Source organism: Danio aesculapii, chromosome 12 (assembly GCF_903798145.1).
Source record: "Danio aesculapii chromosome 12, fDanAes4.1, whole genome shotgun sequence".
In the NCBI taxonomy this organism is placed as follows: Eukaryota; Metazoa; Chordata; class Actinopteri; order Cypriniformes; family Danionidae; genus Danio; species Danio aesculapii.
In genome coordinates this window covers 50,450,325-50,476,573 of record NC_079446.1, presented here as the reverse complement: position 1 = coordinate 50,476,573, position 26,249 = coordinate 50,450,325, and the positions used below count along the sequence as shown (strand labels likewise).

General features: G+C 38.8%; 2 protein-coding genes across 3 annotated transcripts in view; both read left to right on the top strand.

The window, feature by feature from the left end:
- LOC130238616 (cytochrome P450 4F3) overlaps positions 1–20,575 on the top strand; it is a 45,258-nt gene extending 24,683 nt beyond the window's left edge. Inside the window, exons 7-12 of the mRNA XM_056469690.1 lie at positions 7,763–7,829; positions 11,586–11,715; positions 11,811–11,944; positions 13,959–14,023; positions 14,100–14,182; positions 19,592–20,575. Coding sequence (XP_056325665.1) covers positions 7,763–7,829; positions 11,586–11,715; positions 11,811–11,944; positions 13,959–14,023; positions 14,100–14,182; positions 19,592–19,763 — 651 coding nt within the window. The 3' untranslated portion in view covers positions 19,764–20,575. The remainder of the gene's footprint in view (positions 1–7,762; positions 7,830–11,585; positions 11,716–11,810; positions 11,945–13,958; positions 14,024–14,099; positions 14,183–19,591) is intronic.
- A 2,077-nt stretch (positions 20,576–22,652) lies between these two features.
- LOC130238692 (testis-expressed protein 47) overlaps positions 22,653–26,249 on the top strand; it is a 15,197-nt gene continuing 11,600 nt past the window's right edge. For both annotated transcript variants that reach the window (XM_056469785.1, XM_056469786.1), the window contains exon 1: positions 22,653–22,909. In XM_056469785.1, coding sequence (XP_056325760.1) covers positions 22,829–22,909 — 81 coding nt within the window. In that variant the 5' untranslated portion in view covers positions 22,653–22,828. The remainder of the gene's footprint in view (positions 22,910–26,249) is intronic.

Here is a 26,249-nt window from a genome sequence, read left to right as displayed (position 1 = left end):
GTGTAAAGAAACATCCCATTATGAGGCAGCAGTCTCAAGTTAGGACACTTAAAAATATCTTTAAAGATGATCAGCCTGCGAAGTCAAGTTTGCAGTGTTATAAAGTGAAATAGCTATATAGTGCGTGATGTGGATTTGAAAATATAATGTAGACCTATTTTGATGGCTTTAATACAGTTAGAATATCTTTGTTTGTTTGTTTTTTACTTGTAAGCTTATTGCCTTCAAATGAAAATGTAACCTGAAAACAAGTTATTAAATAGGCTAACTAGATAAATAAAATCACAAGTAGGCCTAATAGCCTAATTTTTTATTATTATTATTTTTTTACAAATGCCAACCGGACAATTTCACGAAAAAAACCCCACTTATGATAGCATAACATACATTTTATTTTTACATTTAAAATTACAATAAAAGTTGTGCCTATTGAGTTGCGTGTTATCCATGCCTAACCAATTTTCACGGTAATAACAGAACTTTTTTTCGTTGAGGTCGCAGCCATTTCTGTTGAGCGGGTGAAGGCAATGACCAATCATAAAGGTGTAAGACCTCAATTGACAGTGCTCAAAAAGCAAGCGGGATAATGTTTACATTAGTTTATTTGCTATAAATGCTCATGCTGTCTTCTGTGCATGTACTGGAGTTTTGTTTGATACATTCAGAAACAGTGTTTTCTTGAGCAGATCAAATTAAGGGTACAGTTCATATATCTGACTGCTGTATTTAAGAACAAAACTGTATTACAAATCAAATATAAATATTAATATATTTATAGATTTAAAAAAAAAAAAATCTTGTGTTGTGAAGAAAAAATCTAATTATTTATGGAAAGCATCGTCAATGCACCGAGACATCGAATTGAACCAAATCAATGGCATGATAATCATAACAGAACTGAACCTAGGACCAGTGTAGGTTCACATCCCTAGGATCTTGCTTCATTATTCCGCCGCCATTATTTCTCGGAAAGCAGGTTTCTCTACACCGCGAAGCGGCGCATTCTCAACTATCAAATATGTATGTATGTGTATATATATATATATATATATATATATATATATATATATGCAATCAAGCTCATAAACACATAAACAGAAAAAAGGGATCTGAATAATGTAGTTATTCAGATAATTGATGACCTTTTTCTATACAGATATAACTTGTGATAATCTGATGTTTATTTTCTTGTGTTACAGAGTTATCTAGAAGGCAGAAATGTAGACGTGAGCATGACGAGGCGTATTATTCCAACTTGGATGGTTTGCAGTTTGATTATATACAGCTTAGACTTTCAGGCTTATAGAGTTCAGTAATTAATAAGTCAGTTTTTAGTTTATATATCACAAGCTGTCTCTTTTCTTTACCCAGAAAGCCCTGACTCCCACACAGACCAAAGAAAACAGAAGTCTAAGACTGGTAATGGAAATGGTAAGATTGTTAGCTATGTTATTCAGATAATTGATGAACTTTTTCTATACAGATTAGGGATGTCCCGGTCCGGTATTTTTGCCCTCGAGTCAGAGTCCTTTGATTTCGAGTATCTACCGAAACCTGATCCGATACTTCAATAATAATAGAATAACTTTAAGGTTACAGTTACATTTTAGGTTACCTTATTAACTAATTTAAAGTCTCTAGGATGCACACTTTATCCTCATGCTGGTTGATCTCAACTCTTCAGCATTTTGAGTTATTTTGTTGTCACACTCCAACTAATTGATAATGCCATTAATTGACAACAAATGTCTATCAATGATTATCAATTAAGGCTGTGACGGTAACGGATTTTCTGTTATCGCGGTGTTGAAGCAAGAAATCATGCGGTATGTCGGTTACCCGCACACACACATATATATATATATATATATATATATAAATAAAATCGCTCCACTGAAAATAAGCAGTTTTAACGCTGTAATTTCTATATCCCAGTCCCTTTATCAACATTTTTAATACAAGTCATTATTTTAAAGATTATGACTTGAGAATATGATTTTACCTCAGCGCTGCACTTTTGTCCTTCTCCCTCGTGCTGAGTTCAGGTGACGGAGTGTTGTGAAGTAGTTAAACTCTCCTCAGTTTAATTTACAGTGTCAAACTGGCACAGGAATATCAGTATATTAATATAGGCTTTGCTAAAATGCTGGTCAAATGTAGGTCTTTTTTTACAGAAGCTATACAGAAGCGCGAGCTGTGACCACTGTGATGAGGCAACAATCGCAAATATTTGACTTATTTAAAGTAGGCTATATGCTATAATAATTGTGTGTAAAGACATTTATAAAAAAATGTAGCTAATATATCACAGGGGTTTGTGTAGCAGCAATTACAGTGGAGCATAATCCTTTTTTCCAGAGGAGCGAAACAAACACTGCACAGTTGTGTTTCAATTCATATATTTTTTACAATTAACGCATTTCGTTTTGTACAATTTGTATCTTAGTTTTTGACGTCAGTAATCTACAAAATAAACAATAATAACTAATAAACTTTGAGGTGAAGCGATGTGCCTCAGGGCCTATCTACTGAAAGGGTTACATACAACCTTAACGTCCCTGCTATGTAGCGCATATATAGCCTATATATACTCCATTGTAGGTAACCCTTTCAATAGATAGACCTCATCAATGACATATTAAGCATGGACATTTAAAGGATAAGTTATGCTTTGCGCTGTGAGATACGTCCATGACTTTACACATTCAAGTAATAATCAAGTGTGCGCAGGTTATGTACCTTATGGAGTCACTCTCTTAATATTGGATATTTAAGAAGCAGAAAACGCTGTTATGAAACAAATTCTCTTATATCTGCTGGTGCTGCTATTAATACGCAGATCTCGGTTATGCTGGTGCAGCAGTTAATACACGGTTCAGGTAATCAAAAAGCCAGCTCGCCTACATGATGTTTAATTATGGGTGGGTCGCAGGTGGATAAGTTCAATCATTGGTTAAGCAGACCACTTTGCCTAAAATATCAGAAAGTTCAAACTCTGATTAAACTAAAGCGAAACAGACCGATCAATGGATGTTTGTCATAAAGAGTGATAATATAGGCTGCTATTTTATTTCGGATCATGCAGTTAACAAAGATTCAATATTCCAAACTGAATATTTTACTTTTATTTTATTTATATTACGATTGTATTTAACAGACCAGTTTGTGTTTTAGCCGCGGCATATAGCGGACCCTGAGGCACATCGCTTCACCTCAAAGTTTATTAGTTATTCATGTTTATTTTGTAAATAACTGACCCACAAAAACAAAGATGCAAATTGTACAAAACAAAATTCGTTCAAAGAATATTTTTCTTCCAACAAAAATATCTGAATTGTATATTCTTGTGCGTCCCCATCCGCTACACAACTGTGTAGTGTTTGTTTCACTCCACGGGGAAAAAATGATTTAATTATGCTCCATTCTAATTGCTGCTACACAAACCCCTGTGATATATTAGCTACATATTTTAATATATGTCTTTACACAAAATTATTATAGCCTATAGCCTACTTTAAAGGGCACATAGTTTACCTCTTTTTTATGATGTAATATTAATATTATGGCTCTTCTGAGTGTGCCAGTTTAGGTTCAGTTCAAAACACAATTCAGATTGTTTTATTATAATGTGTTAAAAAGTGTCATGTTGGGGGCGTGTCCACAGCTCGCTGATTTATGGGTGTGTTGCTTCACATGTAAATTAGTTTCGGCTTCCCGCCCAACGTAACAAGGGGGCGGGGCCATGAGCTCACCCGCTCTGTGTTTGCAACAGAGGCAGATTGAGAGGAGAGGATCAGCATTCAGTCGTACATGTACAACTCTGACACAGACCAAGCAGAGAGTACAAAATCATTTGTGTCTTTGTACAGTTTTACAGCCAACTGTGTGCTAGTTTCAAGTGCCGAGCTTGTACACAGAAACTAATAACCACACACACTGAATTAACTTTGACTGAGGCACCGGATGAGCCGCTCGAAGCTGCGACACAGCACACCAGACACTCTCTGTGGCGCGGCAGAAACATGAAGTGTCCCGAATCGTCGCGCCACGCATTTTTGAATTCTAAACATAGGTTTCTGCAGCGGTCCGCGGCGCCCAGCCGTCGACTTGAGTGTACCCTGATAGAAACCGATGTTTAGAGTTCTAAAACGCATGCTAGTTAAGATCACAGGGAGCTTCTGGGATAGCGAGAAATGCAAACGGCTGAAGTATAAGGTAGACTCAATGAGAAGTACACATGTTTGCAAACCTACCTAAAGATACAACCAATAATTCCGATTAGAGCGATAATGTGGAGAATATTGATCTTGTGTTGAGCCCAATGAGCCTTGCATCTAAAAATAGAGCTAGCGTGTTCCTTTAATGATATCGCTTCGACTCACGCTGAAAATGGCGGACGTGAATCAACAAACTGAGGATATGATGACACGCCTGTCAAACAATTTTGGTGGGTGGGGGGACCGCTCTCCTACGTAAAGTTGCGGTCGGTTTGAACACCGCTCCAATTGGTCCACCGTTTTTTATGTTGTTAAATTGAAAAAAAAGCACTGGGTGTGTTTATATCACCCCAATATGACGGTCTATACACCATACATGCACATATGGCTGTCTAAACAGCTTGAAAAGTAGATTTTTTACCATAGGTGCCCTTTAAATAAGTCAAAATATATGCGATTGTTGCCTCATCACCGTGGTCGCAGCATGCGTGTCTGTTTATAGCTGTAAAAAAAGACCTACATTTGACCAGCATTTTAGCAAAGCCTATATTAATATACTGATATTCCTGTGCCAGTTTGAGAGTTTAACTACTTCACAACACTCCGTCACCTGAACTCAGCGCGAGGGTGAAGGAGAAAAGTGCAGCGCTGAGGTAAATCATATTCTCAGGTTATAATCTTTAAAATAATGCCTTTTATTAAACATGTTGATAAAGGGACTGGGATATAGAAATTACAGCGGTGCGTTAAAATGCTTATTTTCTGTGGAGCGATTGATTTGAGTTAGTAGGTCTGCTTTATTAAAATAAGCTTAAAATAAAAACAGCCCATGCTGGTTTTAAAAAGGATTCAGTGATTTCGTTTTGTAATCTAAATTTGTAATTTAGGTGGAAAATACTCAGGGCAGGCCTTTTATTCCTTTTATTTAGTTTATTCTGTTTTTCTATACAATCCTGAAAGATTCACAAGCAAAAATAAATACTAAACTAAAATGGGCGGTGATGACGGTAATAGCCACATCACCGCGGTTGACATCTCATTATGGCGGTAAGGTGGTGATGCAGTTATCATCACACCCCTATTATCAAATTTTATGGATTAGTTTTAGGATCCCTATTATTTAGACATTTTGTGATGTGTACTACATCAATCTTTAAAATATATGCTCATAAAGCAAAAACATGAACCCTCATAGAAATTGAAATGATTGTCTCTCTGTCATCTTTACTACACTCAGTCATATAATTTTCTAAAAGCTACGAAAGCTGCTACTGATGCTAAAATACCTAGCACTGCCTCCACTGATATTACTGCTCTTACTACTACTATATTACTACGTTCTTCAGTTTAGGTGTTGTTCAGTTCACATGTAAAATAATGCAATACACAAGGACTATAATAGATGTATACATAGTGATTTTATTGTTATTATCCCTCCAGCAAAGTCATACTTACTTAATATACATGTTTACTTATGACTGATGGAATCATGTGCTTTTCTGATTCTTTTCTGTAGGTTCTTCCAGGCAGAACGAACATTCCCTGGAGTGATGCTGAAAAAAAGTGGTTTGGCGACAGCAAGGGACCTGCATAACACTAATGAAAGTTCCTGGGAAAGACAAATGTTTAAAGTGCCTACAGAAAGAACCAGTGCTTCAAACCAGGGGCTGGAGAGATGTCAAAAATCATGTTTACAATGTAATCTAATCAAAAAAGAAGAAACTGATTGATAAATTTCTGTTCTTTAAAGAAGTAAAGTAACCTTTAACTATCCTCTCTCCCTCTTAAATTCATCCTGATTTTCTGACTCTTTATTCTGCACAACAAACAAAACTTTACGCTTTTCTTCCTTTAGTTTTGCCATCCAGATGTGTACTTTTAGAGCTGACTATGTTGTTAGATGTTGGGCTTGTGAACCTGTTTTTGACAGGTATTCTGTGTCGATTTTTTTATTAAATAAAATATTTCTGTTATAAATAAATTACCATCTTCTCTGATTTCTAATTTTGGAGCTTGTAATGTGGTGCTTGTCAAATAACCGGTTTTGTTTCTCTATACTTTTTATCTAAGTTGGTATTTCACTCAACTGCTAAAACTAAAATAAACTTGTGACCAAGACCATGTCTGAGATTAGAGTGGTATTTATCATCAGCGTAAACTTTAACTGCAGTTTTTTTGTCTTGTTTTCTGTTCCAACTGCTCAAACTCAGTGCGGCTCATATCACAGATTTTAATACAGCTGCTATTCTTTATCATAATATAAGCAGGTTAGAGAATTTAATAAAAATGTTGTTTTGAAAGTACCCTGAAGATATCAACAGAATAACAAACTAATATTGGGTAACACTTTATTTTAAGGTGTCCTTGTTACAAATGTTACATGTACGCCAACCATAATCCTAACTATGTAGTAAGTGCATGTAGTTAATTACTATTACTTGGTATTTAAATGTATAATAATGCTGTAACAAGGACACCTTAAAATAAAGTGTAACCAAATATTGTTTTTAAACAATTATGAGTTATTTATCATCTATACTGTCATGCAACATGCATTAAAAGCAATATCTACTGTAAAAAATAAATATGAAAACATGCAACAGTAAACAGCTGACAAATCTCTGGAAAAAAATATAACAAGTATTATTATTAGCCTGCTTTATAAGGTGTTTGCATGGAGCAAGTGTCATCATGACTGACTTTCTTTAGTCAAACGCGACTAAAGAATCATTGTTTACTGAATCATCATTTAGTGAATCATCAGTTTGCAGTGAGTCGATACTCCTGAAGTGCTGCGGCGCGCATGGATTCGTCATTTGCTCTCTTACTCAGTTTACGCAGCAGTTCAGATGAACGCGAGATGGACAGACATCATTCCTCCATGATGAATGAATTACAGTTAACCCGCAGCTCACGTGCGTTCTGTAGAGAAAGATCTGTGTGTATGGAATCAACCTCGATCCGTTTCATCACTCATTATAGTAAGTTCATTTCTTAAATCAACCAAATGTTGTCAGGGTTCGTGTTTATGGACACAAAAATAGAAATGAGTGTCAATGACCATGACCGACCTAATGAAATGGCCATTGTGTGATATAGCAGAGTTTCCTTAGTCGAGACTATATTATCCAATCATATGAAATCAGCAGGCTATTAACAAAATATATCCGCATTTTGAACCGTTTGAGTAATTAATATGATAATCAAACTAACTATTCAGTGATTAAAAGTGTTATTTGGACTAAAATCAGCATCTCTGATCACTTTTAATAAGCGCTACCCATAACCGTCAAACTGAAATCTGCCTAGTAACAGTGCGGTCCTCGCAACTCCTCTCCCGACCTCACCATTTCTGTGAACATGGTGTTTTTACAGATTTAAAGTGATTTCCTGGCTGTCTGCTCCCCTCTAGTGGCACTACTATTTTTTTTATTTTCCTAGCATTAACAGAAAGGGGGGTCCTCACAACATGCTACTGGGTCATGGCCCTCACAAGTATAGCAAAACACGTATGTGTGTGTGTGTGTGTGCTCTTCTTCCTCCAGGATGATAAAGGCGAAGGCCTGACGAATGAGGAAATCAAGGCACATGCAGATATGTTCATGTTTGCAGGTATAATCTTTGTGTGTGTTTATGTATGTGTGCATCTATTTGTCTGAGTGTCTTTGTGTGTGTTTCTGTCTGTGTGTTTGTGTTTAAGTGTTTCTGTTTGTGTGTTTGTGCATGTCTGTATGTGTTTGTATATGCGTTTGAGTGAGTGTGTGTGCATGTCTGTGTGTTTGTTTGTGTGTGTGTGTGCATGTCTGTGAGTGTGTGTGTCTGTGAGTATGTGTGTGTGTGTGTGTGTGTGTGTGTGTGTGTGTGTGTGCAGTGGCGCCTGCAGCCGTATGGCTGTACACACTGTGCGTACCCATGAGAGGGTGTGAATTAATTCAGCTTTTTAAATTGATTTAAATTGATTATTAAACCGTATACTCTATGATATATTGACAAAGCAAGAAAGGAGAATAAATAAAGGTGTGTGTTTGTGTGGTTTAAAGTGTGTATGTACTTGCATGGTGGGAGATGGGTAAAGAAATCTATTGGCTTTAGTTTTGCTGGCGGTTTTTCTGCACACTAAAAATAGATAGCTGTTGTTAAAAACTAGGTTCAACATGAGTAAATGCTCCTCAAAACAGCTAAACTTAATCGAGACATTAGCCAAAAAGTCTGAAACTAATGAGACAAATATTGCTCTCGCACACGGGGTGGAGACTACACTCTCATCAGCACCTGAGCCGGGGGAACTCCAGGCCCAGCCCGTGTCTCATTTATCGGACTATTCAGATCCAGCTGCCAGCTGTTCAGCCTTCTTGTATGGAACCGCTACCATTCAAGGTGTTTTAAACAATTTCGTCTGACAGACTGACGCAAATAAGCAGACATCTCCATTCTCACAACCAGTTTCTGAGTTCTCTTAAGCCTAGTTCACGCTACATGACTAAACATTGGCAGATCGCTGTGCCACATGACTTGATTTTGTGTCGCTGTGGTGTTCACATTACATGACACTACGTAAATGATCCACAAGAGGGGGTCACACACTAAAAGATGTGACAACAACACGTTCCCCAACAGCTCAGTCCAGCTACCAAACCACAGCCAATGAAATTTAGAGGGAGGAGCCGTCAAAAAAAGCGGAACACTATTGGCTGCTTGTGTGCTGATGACATCACTGACAGAGTTTCAAGCTTTCGAGGGAGCATTTAAAAACATCGTCAGTCAGCTGATGCATCAGCAGATCAATCGCTCATCTGCAAGGCTCAAGTGGATAGATGTGGCTTTAACACTAGCACTACCAAGGCAGTCAGAGAGTTTTTAATTTGTATAATTTATTAACCCTTTGAAATGAAACCTATCTATAACACCCTGACGTTTCCTAAATATCTGTGTATTTCTGTTTTTAAATTACAAAACAGTAAAAAACTGAGCATTTCTACCTTTAATTACCATATTGGTCAACATGACTGCATGCATGTCTGCTAATTTTCACTGTGACTTCAAATATGCGTGCCTTTTTGCCTAGCAACTTCCTGCTAACATAAACATAACTCTCTGATAGCAAAAACATCAATTTACTTCAGATATATCTTTAAAACAGCATATTCTGTGCCGGGAATTCTCCTGTTTGAAAGTGAAAATGAAAGCGAGGTCCAGACCTTTGCGTCTTTTAGTATCTTAACTACATATTTATAGGGTAATGGTGTCACTAAATATGATGACAGACATTCAGAGCGTAATTTTAATATCTCAGTAGAAGTTATGAATGTAAATATGATGTGACAATATGACGTTTAATATGAGAACGCTCAGAATGAGCAGTATGGTAATTCTAATAGTTACAGAATGCTAGTTTCCCTGTTAATATAGCCGACTCTCGTGTCCGTGTTAAGGCAGAATGAAGCGAGTGCATCGATGCCCAGTCTGGCCAATCACAGCCGTTTCTGTTGAGCTCCTGAGCACACAGACAAAGCTAATGCTGATATGCTCTCTCATTGGCTGCACTACATCTGACCGCACGTGGGGTCGAGTCGGCCGACTGCTCTGGAATATTCAGCATGCTAGATATTGGATTTCTGTCTGTGAGGTGTCGGCGACGTTTCAGCGAGCCTCTTTGATTCGTTGTTCAGTAGTTCACACATAAAGACTGCTGAGCGCCGAGCACCCGCAGATTTTTTCCCGATCACAGCCCGATCTGTCGGCGAGCTCATTAACTTCCAAATCAGGCTCAAATCAGGCTTAAAATCCTGTAGTGTGAACTAGGCTTTACGCTTCCAACCGAGTTTGTTCATCCGAGGTAATCTGTGAACACGTTCAGTGGTGCTGCGAATACTTTGTAAATGCCTGTCCTGCTTATTCAAATTCATTCATTTTCTTTTCAGCTTAGTCCCTTTATTAATCTGGGGTCGCCACAGCGGAATGAACCGCCAACTTATCCAGCATTTGTTTTATGCAGCGGATGCCCTTCCAGCTGCAACCCATCACTGGGAAACACATACACACTTATTCACACACACACACATACACTACGGACAATTTAGCATACCCAATTCACCAGTACCGCATGTCTTTGGACTGTGGGGGAAACCAGAGCACCCTAAGGAAACCCACGCGAACGCAGGGAGAACATGCAAACTCCACACAGAAACGCCAACTGACCCAGCCGAGGCTCGAACCAGCGGCCTTCTTGCTGTGAGGCAACAGCACTACCTGACTGATTTTGTCAGTAACAGTGAAAACTGCTTAATATGGGCTTCTCTGAAACTGTCAATATTTCACTGTTATTTTATTTATTTTTAATTATTATTTTATTTAATAAACCAGATCGTGTTTTGGCGCTGAAGCATATAGCGGACTTGTTTTGAAGCACTTCACCTCAATGTTATTCGCTCTTCTTTTTTATCTAGTCGATAACGATAGCCTGTCCACTACTCAACTGTGCAGTGAAGATTAGTTTCCTTCAGTGGAAAATAAGCATGTAATTAATGCTTCACTGTAATTGTTGTATCACAAACCTCTGTCATGTATTTGCAATTTTCTTAATATGTCATCATTTTAAAGAGCATCTGATTTTTCCTCAGTGCTGATGTGCTTTCATTTTCTCCATCTCACTCGTGGCAAATTCCAGTGAGGAAGTGTTTAATAAGCAGCCCTGGCAGAAAAATATACATTTAGATCTCAAAAGAACATATCTTAATAATAAAAAGGAATGGGTGACGCAGTGGCGCAGTAGGTAGTGCTGTCGCCTCAGAGCAAGAAGGTCACTGGTTCGATCCTCGGGTGGGTCAGTTGGTGTTTCTGTGTGGAGTTTGCATGTTGTCCTCATGTTGGTGTGGGTTTCCTCCGGGTGCTCCAGTTTCCCCCACAGTCCAAACACATGCGGTACAGGTGAATTGGGTAGGCTAAATTGTCCGTAGTGTATGAGTGTGAGTGAGTGTGTATGGATGTTTCCCAGAGATGGGTTGCGGCTAAAAGGGCATCCGCTGCATAAAATGTGCTGGATAAGTTGGCGGTTCATTCCGCTGTGGCGACCCCAGATTAATAAAGGGAATAAGCTGAAAAGAAAATGAATGAATGAATGAATAAAAAAGGAATCATAAGTTTGATCCTATCAATGTCGTAACGAATGCCCTTAAATAATACAGCCTTTGACAGCAAGCATCAGTGTTTCTTGAGATTGAAATAAGAATAAGGCATGATGGGGCGGGCGGTGCTGGATATGTGCATACCTTGGAATAAAATCCTGCAGGTTTGCGTATGAGTCTGTGTGTGTGTGTGTAAGTGTGTGTGTGTGTGTGTGTAATGAAGTGTGTCTGTGTTCTCCTTCAGGTCACGACACCACCGCCAGCGCTCTCTCCTGGATCTTCTACAATCTGGCCATGAATCAGGATTATCAGGAGCGCTGCCGAGCTGAAGTCAGAGATCTGCTGGCGGACAGAGACACACACACTATCAGCTGGTCAGAGCCGCACACACACACACACACAGAGTAGTACATGTGTATGTTTGAAACGAGATGCTGCTTTATTGATTGTGCGCTGTGATTGGCTAAAGGGAGGATCTGAGTCAGCTGACTTTCACTACCATGTGCATCAAGGAGAGTCTGAGGCTTCATTCACCCGTCCTGGCGCTCACCCGATACTACTCTCAGAACATGAAGACACCCGGAGACTGTGTTATCCCACACGGTAACTGAGAATAACCACAGAGAATCACTGAGAGTCACAAAGAGGGTCAATGAGAATCTCAGTTACAGAGTCACTGTGAATTACTGAGTCACAAAGAGAGTCACTGAGAATCACTGAGAGTAGCTAAGAGTAACTGAGAATCTCTGAGAGTTACAGAGAGTCATTAGGAGAATTACTGAGTCACAAAAAAAAAAAAATCACAGAGAGAGTCACTGAGAATCACTAGCCGCATTTCCACTATCGGGCCAGTGCGAGCCAGGGCTTTAATCGAGCCAATAGCCCGGGAGGTTGAGAAATGAGGCCGAAATCATGTTGCGTTTCCACTGTCGGGCTAGTTGCTCGCAGCGCGTCACGCAAACACCGCCCCCAGAACGTCCCCCGAATCAAACGTCACACAACCCGTCACACAACCCGCCCACTTCAGCGGGAACAAAACACTCAAATTATAACCACAAACACAACCTGGCATCACTACGAGAGCTGGAAGATGGAGAACACCGAAGCGATTGCTTTTTTACTGTTTGTGGTCTGTTGGTGTAAGGCCAGACAGCGATCCCTGGATAAGGACATTCGAGTTCGGCGGCATTTACTTCGAACACAGATTTTTCTTAGTGAGTTGATCAAGCGCGATAGCAAAACAAATGTAAGGGAAGAAAGCATCTTGTCTCCTCTTTACCTGACAGGAAAACTCCGCCTTTGTACGTAACCCCGCCCCGAAGCCCCAGTTGGCCCTCCTTGGCCCAAGGTATTCGGCGGGCCGAAAAAGGCCGGACGCTGACCCCAAGGAAGCCCCGCTTTGGCCCGATTACGCCCCGGAAGTGATAGTGGAAACGCGACTGGCCTTGGCTCGCCCTGGCTCGCTCGCTTTAGGCGCGATAGTGGAAACGCGGCTACTGAGAGTTACTGAGGGTCACAAAGAATCACTGAGTCACTAAGAATCAATGAGAGTCACTGAAAATCACTGAGAGTCACAGAGAGAGTCACAGAAAATCACTATGAGTCACTGAAAGTCACAGAGAGTTATTGAGAATAACTGAGAGAGTCACAGACAGAGTCACTGAGAGTCACTGAGAATCATTTTGAGTCACAGAGAATCACTTTGAGTCACTGAGAGTCACTGAGAATTACTGAGAGTCACTGAGGATCACTGAGAGTTGCTGAGAGTAACCGAGAATTACTGAGAGTCGTTGAGAATCACTGAGAGTCACAAAAATTCACTGAGAGTCAGTCACAGAAAGAATAACTGAGATTCACAAAGATTTACTGAGTCACTGAGAATCACTAAGAATCACGGAGAGTCACCGAGAATCACTGAGAGTCACAGAGTCACTGCGAGTCACAGAGAGTCACTGAGAATCCCTGAGAGTCACAAAGAGAGTAACTGAGAATCTCAGAGTTACAGAGTCACTGAGAAACACTTTGAGTCACTGAGAATTACTGAGTCACAAAGAGAGTCACCGAGAATCACTGAGAGTCACAGAGTCACTGCGAGTCACAGAGAGTCACTGAGAATCCCTGAGAGTCACAAAGAGAGTAACTGAGAATCTCAGAGTTACAGAGTCACTGAGAAACACTTTGAGCCACTGAGAATTACTGAGTCACAAAGAGAGTCGCTGAGAATCACTGAGAGTTACAGAGTCATTGAGAGAATTACTGAGTCACAAAAATTCGCTGAGTCAGTCACAGAAAGAATCACTGAGATTCACTGAGTTACTGAGAATCATAGAGAGTCACAGAAAGAGTCACTGAGAGTCACTAAGAATCACTGAGAGTTACAGAGAATCACTTTGAGTAACAGAGTTACTGAGAATCACTGAGGGTCACAAAGAGTCACTGAGAATCACTGAGTCACTAGGAATCAATGAGAGTCACAGAGAGTCACTGAGAATCACTTTGAGTCACTGAGGATCACTGAGCATCACTAAGAGAGTCACTGAGAATCCCTGAGAATTACAGTTACAGTTTCACAGTGAGCCGTGTGTGTGTTTGTGTGTGTGTGTGTGTGTGTGCACAGGATGCCTGTGTTTGATCAGTATTTATGGTGTCCACCGAAACCCTCAAGTCTGGCCTGATCCACTGGTAAGTCATCATTACAGTATTTATGGATGTATTTCATTATTGCATTAGTGTTCAGTGTGGTGTTTTCTGTGTGTAGGTGTTCGACCCGATGCGCTTCGACCCACAGAACTCAGACAGCCGCTCTCCTCACGCCTTCATCCCGTTCTCCGCAGGCCCCAGGTACTCCAGCACACATTGTGCATCCCGAATCACATGCTTCCCTACTATATCGTACATTAAAAGCAGTGTGCAAGCAGAGTAGTTCAATATATTTGAAAAACAGTAGACAAGAAGTATCCGGATGACCTACAACTTCTGGGGAGATTCTGAAATGCGCATAAAATGGACACTTTACTATCCCATGAGGAAATATAGGACAATTCATGACTAGGAGTGAAGCAAGCCAACTGTAGTAGGTCACCTGGCATAAGCTGTTTTCATTCAATGACTTGTGCACAAACTGTAATATTGCATAATAATCATCAGTGAATAAAGCAGCGTCTCCAGTCACTGCTGCACAGGAGAGCATCACCTCCTCAGCTCCTGCTGCTCCTGCACAGATATCACTGAGAGAAGTGGAGTAAGGGATTCTCCACTGTGGTGTTTGTTCTCCTCTAATAAATGAGCTGCGCCTCAGAAAACCAAACTCAATAAATGCTGTGGCTTTAGGAGGAGTCAGACAGATGCTCAAGACAGTTCTGGAGGGAATAATAACAGTAGAATAATACTGAAGCACTGTGATGACTGACTGACGCATTAATGATGCCAACACCCTCACACACACATTGATATCTGATCAACATCAGGCAGAAACTAAACCACATCACGCATATAGATCAGTTTGAGGGATGTAAACAACAACAATGGTCCTAATCTAAACATCGCAGGCATTAGGTTGTTCATTCAGGGTTCCACAGGGAAGTATTTTGGGATCTTTATCTTTCCTGATGTATATCAATGACCTCCTTCAGGTAATTAAACACACAGATTCTTTATTATACGCTGATGACACTGTACCTTTTGTGTCTGGATCTAGTACAGACACAATTAACAATCAATTAAATACAGATCTTCAGCATTTACATCAAAGGCTGCAAGACAATCTTTTGACTATTAACGTTAAGAAAACAGAATGTATGTACTTTTATCCACCTACAGGCGAAAATTATATCCCATCCCATCACTTCCTCAAATCAAAAACTTTCCATTGTCTCCACATATTAATATTTGGGAATCAGTCTGGACTCTCACCTCACACTGAAAAAAATTATTCAAAGATGATTCCTTGGATTTACTCAATTTTTTAACGTTAAGTGGTTGTACACAATTTATTTGGGCTGAATTAAAACAAACAAATGAAGTTGAACATTGCTCAATTTAATTAGTTTGTTTAAATTCAACACAAATTAATTGTTTACAACAGTTTTGCATGCAACACTTTATTCACTTATGCACTTATGGCTCGTTTCCACTGACTGGTACGGTACGGTACAGTTTGGTACGGGTCACCTTTATCAGGCTTGCGTTTCCACTAACAAGGGTACTCGTTTGGTGGGCGTGGTGTATGGCAGAAAGTTTCAGTCGACGTCATTCTCACTGGAGGAAATGTCTACAATAAAGCTGTACGGGTCGCTCACATATCATGAGAAGCTCTTCTCATAAAACAGATGCTTTACACACATCAATACTTGTGTAGAAATGTTTATTACTAACTTTTCAATGAACATGAGTTGATTATAACTGCAGATCAATGACAGTGCTAAACAGCCTACTGTAACGTCTGTAATTATATTAAATAACTAAATAAATGAACATATATAAACACATACAGCCTTTTACAGTCTCCGATTTGTTACCAACTACAGAAGAACTACACACAGCAGACATTTCGTCCGCATTTAGGTTCAAAACAACAGAAATTATAGCCTACAGTCAGTGTAAACCTCTTATCTGTGTCTGTAATCTTCAGCAGCACATGTAGCCTCTGTTAGAGAGTAATTCCGTCATTCCTGGTTCATATTAGTCCAAAATGTGAAGATAATAAGTTAGTTAATCATGGCATTTTGTTCATGTTTGCTGAAAAAATAATGTGCTCCTTTTTTCCAGCTTCTCCTTTGTTTCTTCACGCTTCACTCTCGCGTTTGTCAGTGTCTGACAGGATCGGGTTTCAAAAGCACGTCAATAATCAAGCGCAGGTTATTATCATCAGCTCAAGAAGTTTCTTATTTCAGATATAATGTTAGACGCGCGCGAGCGCTAGCAAGAAAGTAAAACCGCTCGCGCCTCAGACTGGCTCGTAAAAAACTACGGGGCACAGGGTAAATCTGCTCTTCGTCTTGGCTTTGTGGCTGTTCATCAAGACGACGACAAGGTTTGTTTGAGCCCGGGTCGACCATGGCTCGTTATTATATGTATAAATCATTCCGCTGTAATGTCTCGGCTCGTCGGCTGTGTATTTCAAACATGGCGGGTTTTTTGTTTTCATTCTGGCTTGTTGCGTAAGCGAATGACGTATCTCTGTAAACCAATAGCGTTCAGCTGCGCGTGTGGCTCCGCCTTTTGGTACCCTTTCTCGTGTTTGGTACCCTTTTGAAAGGGTGCCGAAAAAGTGGTACGGTACAGTTCGGTTCGGTACGCTTTTTGACAGTGGAAACGGCTATAAAAGCGTACCAAACCAAACCGAACCGTACCGTACCACTCAGTGGAAACGGCCCATTATTGTGACCATGTTCAAAATGTTTATAAAAAGCTGAAACAGCTATTTGTTTATGGGGAAATTTAGGACAAATTTGTCTTTTTCTGTTCCTGAAACTCATCTTCATGCCATAATCTTGTCCTACTGTTTGCCTGTTTGGTCCCTCACAACAAATGATATGTTGAGGCCAATAGCTAGACTGTACAATAGGGCCTATAAGATCCACAATAGACTTTCTGGATGGACACATCACTGTTTTGCTCCATCACTCTCTAATGCTTTAACAGTTCAAGACTACATTATAAACACAGGAATTAAACTCTACTATCAAACTTTAAATAGCACTACCTCAGCAGCCCTTTGTGCTTTGGTACCAAAACTTAGCACAAGGACTGATCGCTCCACCACATCTGCAACAAATGAACGTTTGCCATTACTGGTTTTTAAAAGCTGTTATGAACAGAGATTTTTCTTTTATGCATTCACAAAAGCCTGGAATGAGATCCCACAACATCTAAAAACAAGACCAACATTAAGACTTTTTTAAAAAATCCCATGCTCATCATCTGATGGTCAACTATCGCTGAAGCCACTGAGTTAGTAGCCTGCTTCCCTCAATCTTGTATGTTTGGTGATTGTTTGTACTGTTCTGGTGTGTTTGATGGATGAGATGGTAAGTGTGTCTGTATGTTTTTATGTTCTGCTGAAAAACCGCATTCAAGTCGAGTCAGGCCCGATTATCTTTTAATCTTTTCCTGTTTAAAAATTATAAATAAATAAATAATAAATAAATAATCTACTTTTCTGTTTTACATTTTTAATTTCGTAGCTTTCAAGTAACCAAAAATGTCCACATATTGATAAATCAGGTTATGACAGCTGTTTTAACATTAAGATACCGTAAAACTGTCTCTTGTTACGGTTACAAAATAGTTTGACAACAAGCAGGAAACGCTCATGGGCTAATAACGTCGCTGCATTGAAATGCTCTATACTGATCAAGCGCATGCACAGACTGACTGAAGCTGTTTCCACTGTAGTTCATGCACATTTATTTTCCTCGGATAAAAGTTTGCCCTCGTAAATCTTTAATGTGCATTTTAAAAATGCAATATTATTTATTTCCATTATGCGATACAGCACAATGCACATAAAAATAGGTGAATGGCACAGAGCTACTGACTTTTAGGGCAGCAAGGAAACTGCCTACAATTACAGACAGAGCCACTACGAGATGTTTTATTAACAAATTTCAGCAGAAGCACGATTGGTTTTGACCAAGCGGCAACCTCCCGCTCTTCCTCGGGAAGCCAATACGGAAGTAACTAAAACTGCAATTCACCAACTCACCTTCGGGGGGCTGGCTCCAGGAAGTCCAGGTCATTTCTGACTGCAGTGGGACATTGGCCATTTTTACAGCTGATAAAAACATGCTTACAGCCTGCTACAAATGATGGCTTGGGTGGATATACCCATGATTAACCTTCATGACAACAGTGAGGGGGGTGAATTTTTTTTAACTCATCTGTTTTGTTTTATTAAGTTATATTAAGTCTGCTTAATTTAGGGCGTGGCCACTTGAGTGACAGCTAGGTCTCGCTGCTCGCCGTCACTTCACCTCAGCTGAATCCGGTAGATTAGCCACTGATCTCGGCATATTCATTGCATTTTTGTGTTGTTTTATGTGGCTTTACACAGTCAGCTGCCTTTTGGACTTATTTCCTTTAATTATCAGATGATATGGCATGATGTGTGTATTTAAGTGTGCTCACAAACCCTTCACATGGCCTCCGTTTCCCTGGTGAGTGAAGTTATATACTTATATACCATCTCTATAAATGTATTTGCATTATTTAAGATCATTTATAATGTTCTTTAGAGCTGTAATGCCCTCCAGAATGTGACAGATTGATTAGCTGTAGGCTCTAGAACAGTCATCTGAAGCGTTATCATACAGTGTTATGCTGGAGTTCATCAATAGTCCTGCATTTACTAACACACACTATATCTGAAGTGTTTGGAAGTATTTCGCGTTTTCCTCCTGTAAAAAAACATCATAAGAGCAATGTTTAGTGGCTCAATGTATTACTACAGTGTTTTTAAAAGTCTAAACACTTTATTGATATAGTGTACAGCCAAGCACATGTGGTCAGAACACAAACGAGTCGCAGGTAATAGAGTATAAAGTGTTTCTCCCAAAGTAAAGTCTGTCTGCTAGGTCTAAGCAGAGTGCCAGCAGGTGTCTGTAGCTCCGCTCACTCTCCGCCTCTTTGCCCTTGTTTGGTATCCCGCCGTGGGTGCGATGACGCGCGAACAAAATGGCGACAGTTGGCCACGCCTACTTTTAGCTTCATTTGCGCTCTTCAGAAACCTATGGGTGACATCACGGATACTACGTCCATATATTTTACAGTCTATGGTTTTGACGAGTCTAATTCATTATTGACAATCATTTTATTATCAAATCAGCTTGAGACCAAGCCCCTATAAATACTCAAGCACGTCCTACCTCTGTTTTCTCTCGACTTCAGCATCCCTCCACCACCCCAACGCTACTCTTTTAAACCCATCACCTACTTAAATCTGAGGGGGGAGTGTTCTGGAGCCGGACTAGACACTATAATCGGACCCCTATCTCTTTCTCTACCCTAATAAGAGGAATAACACGAGTTAGGGTGTCTTCCAGAGCTCAGAGCCCTCTCCACAGACAGCACGCCAAATACACATACTCTATTCAGTCAAATATCTGTGAGTGTGAACTCGTGGAATACAGCATACGTTTCTAATGGTTGATAAGCAAGTTTATATTCAAATGTAGTATGCTTCCATTTGGGACTCATCTGCTGTCTAAACACTTAGTGCAGATCTCTTCCTCTGTGCTCCTCCGTCTGCAGGAACTGCATCGGACAGAACTTCGCCATGGCGGAGATGAAGGTGGTGGTGGCTCTGACTCTGGCCAGGTTCAGGATCCTGCCGGGGCCCAAACCAGTGCGGCGTCTCTATCAGCTGGTGCTCAGAGCAGAAGGAGGAATGACTTTACACTTCCAGGAGCTCAACGAGGAGTAGGGATGGAGCCATCCACTCAAATGTGTGACGATTCAAAGAGTTTAAGATGCCAAACAAATCGAGATACAATTGTCATCCCTTGTGTACAGTTCAAATTGACTCCCCTTTGGTTTTGTTGGTGCTGTTTTTGCTCCATTATAATCGCGTTCTGTCTTTTATATGGAGTTCAGTGGAGTAGAACAGCCAATTATAGTGTGTGTGCAGAAATACACTTACTGTGTTTACGGTGGTCTGACAGCTGAGGAGCAAAGGTCTCTGTTTTTCCAATGCAACTGGTGATTAAAAATAAAAATGACCCATTGTCCCTCTTCCCAACAGGGAAAACCAGCAGCAATCAAAAATGCATGATTATATGCTGTCATGAGGCTTTGCAATCTATAAATGTGATTATAATGGAGGTCAATGAAGCAAAAACAGCACCAAAACAACCAAAGGAGAGTCAATCTGCCCCCAGTGTACTGGTGAGTGAAACATTGCCAAAGCATTGTGTCAAAATAAGATTCTTCAGCAAAAATCATTCCAGCTGCTGAAACACAGGGAAACTTGTGGCCAAATTAAGACTCAAAATCAGCCAAGAGTGGATGAATAAGACCCATCAGCACATAAGAGTTAATCATGAGTTCAATGAATCATTCCATCCCTATTGATGAGTCTCACAAACGCTGATCAGCGGTCAAACATGTCAGCTGATAATGCTTACTGCCATTTCATTTGCATAATTTCATTACAACTTCGGAAGTGATATGCTGGTCTAACTGCTTATTGCATTGATTTTAGATTTAATTATTATATTTTTTTAATTTTTGAAGAAAGTGAAGGCTGCATTTATTTGATCAGAAAATGATGCAATTACTTTTACATTTTTACTCCTCACAGCTTGAAGAAGCAATCAAAACAAACAAACATACAAATAGTGGATATTAACTGTGAATAAGTTATATCTAATAAAAATAAATAAATAAATAAATATAATTACACATACAGTTGAAGTCAGAATTATTCGCCCCCCTTTGAATTTATTTTTCTTGTTTTAATATTTCCCAAATGATGTTTAACAGTTTCAGGAAATGTTCACAGTATTTCCTCTAATATTTGTTCTTCTGGAGAAAGTTTTATTTGTTTTATTTCAGCTAGAATAAAAGCAGTTTTTAATTGTTTAAAGCCATTTTAAGCTCAATATTATTAGCCCCTTTAAGCTATATTATTTTTGATAGTCTACAGAACAAACCATCGTTATATAATAACTTGTCTAATTACCCTAACCTGCCTAGTTAACCTGATTACCTAGTTAATAGAGCTGTGAACCTACACTGGTCTCACGGTTTGGTTCGGTTATGATTATCATGCCATCGATTCGGTTTAATTTGATATCTCTGCGATATCTCTTGACGATGCTTTCCATACACAGCTTTATATTTTCTTCACAGCAGCAGTTCTTGTATTAAAATGTTTGAATATATTTATATACTATTTGTAATCCAATTTTGTCCTTTAATACAAACAGTCAGATATATAAACTGTACCTTTAAACAACCCCAGCATTTATAGCAAATAATATAAACTAATATAAATATCCCGCTTGCTTTCTGATCCTTGTCTACCAAGTTCTCTTACACCCGTTTCATTGGTCACACGCTCAACAAAAAGGGCTGCGATTGGCTTTTGCACGCTCTTCACAGATGAGTGAAACTGATAAACGGCAGTGGCGATCACAGCTGATCCATGATAGACACGGTGGTGAAAACTCTGCAGGCACGCGCTAGTGTCTGTATCCAGAAGTATCGCTGTAACAGCCGAGAGGAGAGGAAACGTCACGCCAGCAGGTCAAAGGACCACAGTGAGAGAGAGAGAGAGAGAGAGAGAGAGAGAGAGAGAGAGAGAGAGAGAGAAATTGAGTTTACTCTCATTCTGTCAATCGCAGGGAAATAGGGGCTTCTGCTGTAAGTGTCAGGGAAAGACTGTCCAGCAAACACACACTCTGTGAAATTGTGCAGTTTCTGTGTTTTTAAGTAGTTGGAGCGTTGTAAATACTCGCATTCGCCTCCCTCGCCAAGCTACTCGACATAGCGCATATGAGATAAATGATGTCAGTACATAATAACCGGTTATGATTATTACTGAACCGATACCGAATTGTCCGCGTCTGCATCACGGTGCATTGAAGAAACAGTTAATTTTGACACCCCAACTAGTGAAGCCTTTAAATGTCACTTTAAGCTGTATAGAAGTGTCTTGAAGAATATCTAGTCTAATATTATTTACTGTCATCATGACAAAGAGAAAATAAATCAGTTATTAGAGATGAGTTATTAAAACTATTATGATTAGAAATGTGTTCGAGAAATCTGCTCTCTGATAAACAGAAATTGGGGGAAAATATAAACAGGGGGGCTAATAATTCAGACTTTAGTTCCACAATCACATGATGTTGTGCATTAAATAAGCAGGAGTAAATATTATTAAATAAGCACACATACACACACACACACATATATAGTAATATATATATATATATATATATATATATATATATATATATATATATATATATATATATATATATATATATATATATATGTATATATGACAATAAAAAAGTAAATAAATATCTCTCTTAATAAAACAAATATATTGTATTTTAATTAGTTAATCCTAAAAAAATATTCCGCTTTTTCATTTATAATTTGTTCTTAAACAAATAAACTTTTTAATAATTTTCCATTAATTTAGTTTTGCATTTAGAATTTTATTTATTTGTTTATTCCCACATTTATTTCTGTATTTATTTCCATAAGGCTTTCCTTGTGAATCTTTCAATCTGAAAACCATGAAAGTCAATGGCTGTTTTTCAACATTTTTCAAAATATCTTCTTTTTTTTCCTCAACGCAAGAAAAAATAAAGACAAACATGTCTGAAACAGGATGAAGCTGAGCAGTGGATGACAGAATTTTCATTTTGGGTGAACTGTACCTTTAAGCAGGCTGGTCTTTTACCCCTGTGGCTCCGCCTCCTCCTGATGTAGCTTGGTAACCAGTGTAAACACAGACTCAGTCCACTCCCCCTGATGGCTGCTCTGGAGTCTCTGCTGGAGGATAGTCAGTCTGCGTTCAGTCGACTGATGGAGAAACACAGGAGCAGCAGGAAGGTTTGTGTGATGATTTTACACTGCTTTGCACTGATTATCAGAGAGATAATAATTCAACACCAGCTGCAGTGTGTGAACTCTGGTCAGCAGCACACAATGGAGGAGACACACACACACGGAGAGAGAGAGAGAGAGAGAGACTGACTAACTCACTTCTGTTGATCTAAATGCACAGAAAACTTTCTTTCCAGCAAACTTTTTGTTCATTTCTGATTTTCATTTTAAGCATTACTTAATATAGACTAAATAATTTCATTTTAATACTGAGCCAGATTTATTAATTTATTTATTTGGCAGGGGCCGTGTACATTAATTAGCAATGCTGCAAATGCACCAGAATTGGCCTGAAGGCTATTTTCATCCGTTGTCCCTGGACAGATGTTAAAATTGACACCCTAAAAAACTATATAAAAATTAAACAATCAATCAGCAAAACTAAAAAGCAGAAGAATATATCTTAATAAATCAAATGTATATGAACAAAATAAACTAAAAACATCAACATTATGGAAAGAAGATAAGAGGTCAATCTTCTTACTGTTATTTGTTAACTACAATTACAACTATATAACTCGCTTTTAGTAAAGAAATTATTAGAATTCACTAGCTGAAAGCATACTGCAAATTTAATTTTAATAAAATAAAGCCATATAGAAATAGAACTAAGATGAAATAAAATATAGAATGGTACACTTTTAATTGAACTTTTAATTAATCTGAATTTTTGCATTGGATAAATGTTTAATGTGAAGTACTAAAATTCATGTAAAATAACTTGTTTAATGTAAACAAGTAGCAAAATATTTTGACGGTATGAGTCTGTTGTTGAAGAAATACACTCCCTGACAAAAGTCTTGTGGACTATCCAAGTTTTAGGAACAGCAATTAGTACTTCTGGTTGATCATTTGGTATCAGAAGTGTCTTATATGAAAGGTAAAGGCCTCTAGATGAGGCTTATTTGAGCACAATAAAATCTGATCATGTCTTGATTAATAATGATTTGATTAGGACAGTAAGGTCTGACTCTGCTTATACTAAAGTCTGCTCACTGAAGCTTCAATAATGTCCAGTATAGAATATGTGCTCATGCTGCAGTGGAAACAGAATGAATATTGTGTCTGACTCCATCATGAGCTTGGAGGACTGCATCCATACATCTCTGACATGACTCAAATCACTGATTAATAAAGTCATCTGGAATGGTGAAGAAAGCCTTCTTGCAGGACTCCCAGAGTTCATCAAGAGTCTTTGTGTTCATCTTCAACGCCTCCTCCATCTTACCCCAGACGTGCTCAATAATGTTCATGTCTGGTGACTGGGCTGGCCAATCCTGGAGCAGCTTGACCTTCTCTGCTTTCAGGAGCTTTGATGTGGAGGCTGAAGTATGAGGAGCGCTATCCTGCTGGAGAATTGTCCCTCTCCTGTGGTTTGTAATGTAATGGGCAGCACAAATGTCTTGATACTTCAGGCTGTTGATGTTGATCATCCACTCTGCAGATCTCTCACACACCCCCATACTGAATGATGAAACCCCAAACCATGATTTCTCCTTCACCAAACTTGACTGATTTCTGTGAGAATCTTGGCTTCATGATGGTTCCAGTAGGTCTTCTGCAGTATTGGTGATGATTGGGATGCAGATCAACAGATGATTCAGCAGAGAAATCCACCTTCTGACACTTTTAACACATGATCAACTAGAAGTCTAGTTATTATGTGCTGCTCTTACAATGGAGATCCACCACAAGACTTCTGTCAGGTAGTGTACAGTGGTGTTTTCACAATTGCCATTTAAAAGGTAAAGTAAGTAAATGTTCTAATTACTGTTTTAATTTTACATTATTGTTCCCTCTTTATTTTCCACTTTTGAGTTGATTATGGGATCTTGATCTTTTTTCCAACAACTTTTAACCTTGAAAGGTTGTAAAAAGTGACTTTTTCTACACGTGTAATAGTTTTTAGTGCTATATAGTGTGTGTTGGTGTTGTATATTACGCTACAGAAACCTTGTAATAAACTACAGCACATTTTCTGTTATTCTACAGACTTATTTCTCTAGATATTATTTCTTATCCATTATATTACTGCAAACAACTAAAATGTCAATAAGCCAACAGTAGAGTTGAATTATTAATATCAAACATGGACCGAGCAAAGATCAACATCCCATAATGTAATTCACAACCACAAACAAACACTTGTGATTGGCTAAATACGGACACTGTTCATTACCAGATATGTTTGACAGTGTAAGTGCATGGACTGTGTGTAACTACTAATTAAAGCATTACCCTAAAACATGTAAACAAACAGGCTTTCATATTCAGAGCAGACTGTAGTTTGGACAGATCTCAGGTCAGTTACTCGGCACACAATGGACCGGTTTATCAGCCCCAGATTATCAGCGCACGTCTCCAGGAGCCCGTAAACATGAGCGAGGGTTCGTTTCAGAAAGACAGGCGGTATGGAGAAAGATGTTTCTGGAGACTCTGAGAACGGCAGCAGTTTATTTCACCATCGGCTGAGGGTCAGGAGAAAAACACAAGCCGACAGTCAGCCGGTCAGTGCTCAGAACAACAACACCGTCATGTTTAATAGAGAAATGAAGGTTTACTGAGAGAGAGACTATACTGCTAGTGCTGGATTTCTCAAACAGACACTCTCGATTATAATAATAATAATAATAATAATAATAAGCTAAATTTAATCACACTGAATATCCGACTAATGCATATTAATATGTGAAAGCATTTCTGCTGTAAATGTTGAGATTATACTGTTAGTGCTGGACTTCTCAAATGCTCTAGAAAATAATGATAATTATAATAATAATCTAAATTAATTCAATATCTGATAACTAATGCACATTAATATGCGAGAGCATTTTAGTTGTCCTTTTGTTATTAATATTTGAGGTTATACTGTTAGTGCTGGATTTGTCAAACTCTCTAGATAATGATAATAATCATAATATTAATGAATTCCCAGTACTGGGTTGCAGCTGGAAGGGCATCCGCTGTGTAAAACATGCTGAAATAGTTGGCGGTTCGTTCTGCTGTGGTGACCTCTGATAATCAGGGACTAAGCAGAAGGAAACTGAATGAATAAATAATAATAATAATCTAAATTAAACATACTGAATATGCTAGTTTTTACGACTAGTCGTCTTTTTGTTGTTAATATTTGAGGTTATACTGTTAGTACTGTATTTTTCAAACTGAAGCTCTAGATAATAATAATAATCTAAATTAAATCATGCTGAATATCTGTGGACTAATGCATATATTAATATATGAGAGCATTCACGCTGTACATGTGTGTTTTTTGTGACTGTAGTTG